General features: G+C 42.0%; 1 protein-coding gene across 1 annotated transcript in view; it reads right to left on the bottom strand.

The window, feature by feature from the left end:
* The window catches only part of LOC104134440 (NSE2 (MMS21) homolog, SMC5-SMC6 complex SUMO ligase), a 78,381-nt gene continuing 77,038 nt past the window's right edge, over nucleotides 1-1,343 (bottom strand). Inside the window, exon 5 of the mRNA XM_035903433.1 lies at nucleotides 1-284. Within this exon, the coding sequence (XP_035759326.1) occupies nucleotides 134-284 (151 nt within the window). The 3' untranslated portion in view covers nucleotides 1-133. The remainder of the gene's footprint in view (nucleotides 285-1,343) is intronic.

Below are 1,343 nucleotides of genomic sequence, written 5' to 3'. Positions count from 1 at the left end.
TCATCATATTTGGCAGTTTAAAAAATGCTTTTGGTTACAGGCGAGACCTTCAATTTTGCCTATAAATGAACCACTTTAAGTAACAATCAGTTACACAACCTACTTACAATCAGCAGCTTATCTCACAAGACCTCTAACAACAAATTTTGTTTGTGGCAGCAGCTGACTTGTCCAGTGTCGACCAGCTTTGTTTATTCTGACTGTCAATCGCTCTTTTAAGCACTTCATCTGGCACAAGGTCTGATCCTTTTACATCAGCATGGCTACAGCCAATTTTAGGGCATCTGTTAGAAAGGAAAGAGAGACTCCATTAAATGGGAAGAATTGTATTGGTCAGATATAGGCTTTTACATAATGTCTGCTGGTTTATTTTATTTATCTGGGATTCAACTTTTGAAAAATAAATCCGTTTATCGAAACTGATGGGAATCAACAGCTGAAGAAAGGAAGGAACACGGCAAGAGATGGAGCCCCTCACCTGTAGACCACTCTCTTGCTTCATGTACACAAGCTGCCTGCATCAGTAGCGATACTAGCATGGCATGGACATCTTTTTGTGTCGTGTTCTCTCTTTGCAGTCTTCTACAAACTGCAGGTAACTACCTCTTACCTTATGAATCTGCAGTGGAGAAGTGTTATCTTCACTGATGGATAAATAGGGAAATTGATTTTTAGGGCAACAGATAAAAGAGAACGAGACTTGCAAAGGCTGACTGGTGAATCAGTGGGCTATCTAGTTGGTGTAAAAATTTACCTGGCCTTCTACAAAGTGAGAAAGCACAGAAAGGAGAGATGGGGTCAAATTCACAGCCTCTAAATGATCATCAAATACAAAATGTCTTACACCTACTTGCAACAGCCAGATAAAGGCAGCGGGGTGAAAGGCATTCAGGGTCCAGAGGTCATTTTCCTTTGGCAGTGGCCCAAATGTGCACCGATGGTACCCGTAGTCCGAAGTAACACTTTTCCTTGAATTTTTCCTCTATTAGGATTAACTTTTGTCTGAGGCGCTGAATTTGTTTACACTCAGTACTCATAGCTTTTTACTCCAGATTTATCCACAACTTACTGTGTTTGTCATGGATACGTCGCTTAATTGCTCTGTGCCTCAGTTTTCCCATTTATCACCTTATTAGAGCAATAGCTTGCCAGATTAATGAATAACAAGTGCTCAGATAGCTTCCCACGTTTCCTGTAAGCATAAAGGATTAGTATCTACTTCCAGGCAGTGGAAAACAGTGAGCAAACCGAGACGTGTTAAGAGTTGCCTACAGGAGCCGATGGCGAGTCTATCAGCACGAGAGCGGTGGCTGCGCGTACGCAGGCTGAAGAGGCGTTGTTCA

Source organism: Egretta garzetta, unplaced genomic scaffold (assembly GCF_000687185.1).
Source record: "Egretta garzetta isolate BGI_Z169 unplaced genomic scaffold, ASM68718v1 scaffold50, whole genome shotgun sequence".
NCBI classification, from domain to species: domain Eukaryota; kingdom Metazoa; phylum Chordata; class Aves; order Pelecaniformes; family Ardeidae; genus Egretta; species Egretta garzetta.
This window is presented reverse-complemented; position numbering and strand designations above follow the sequence as displayed.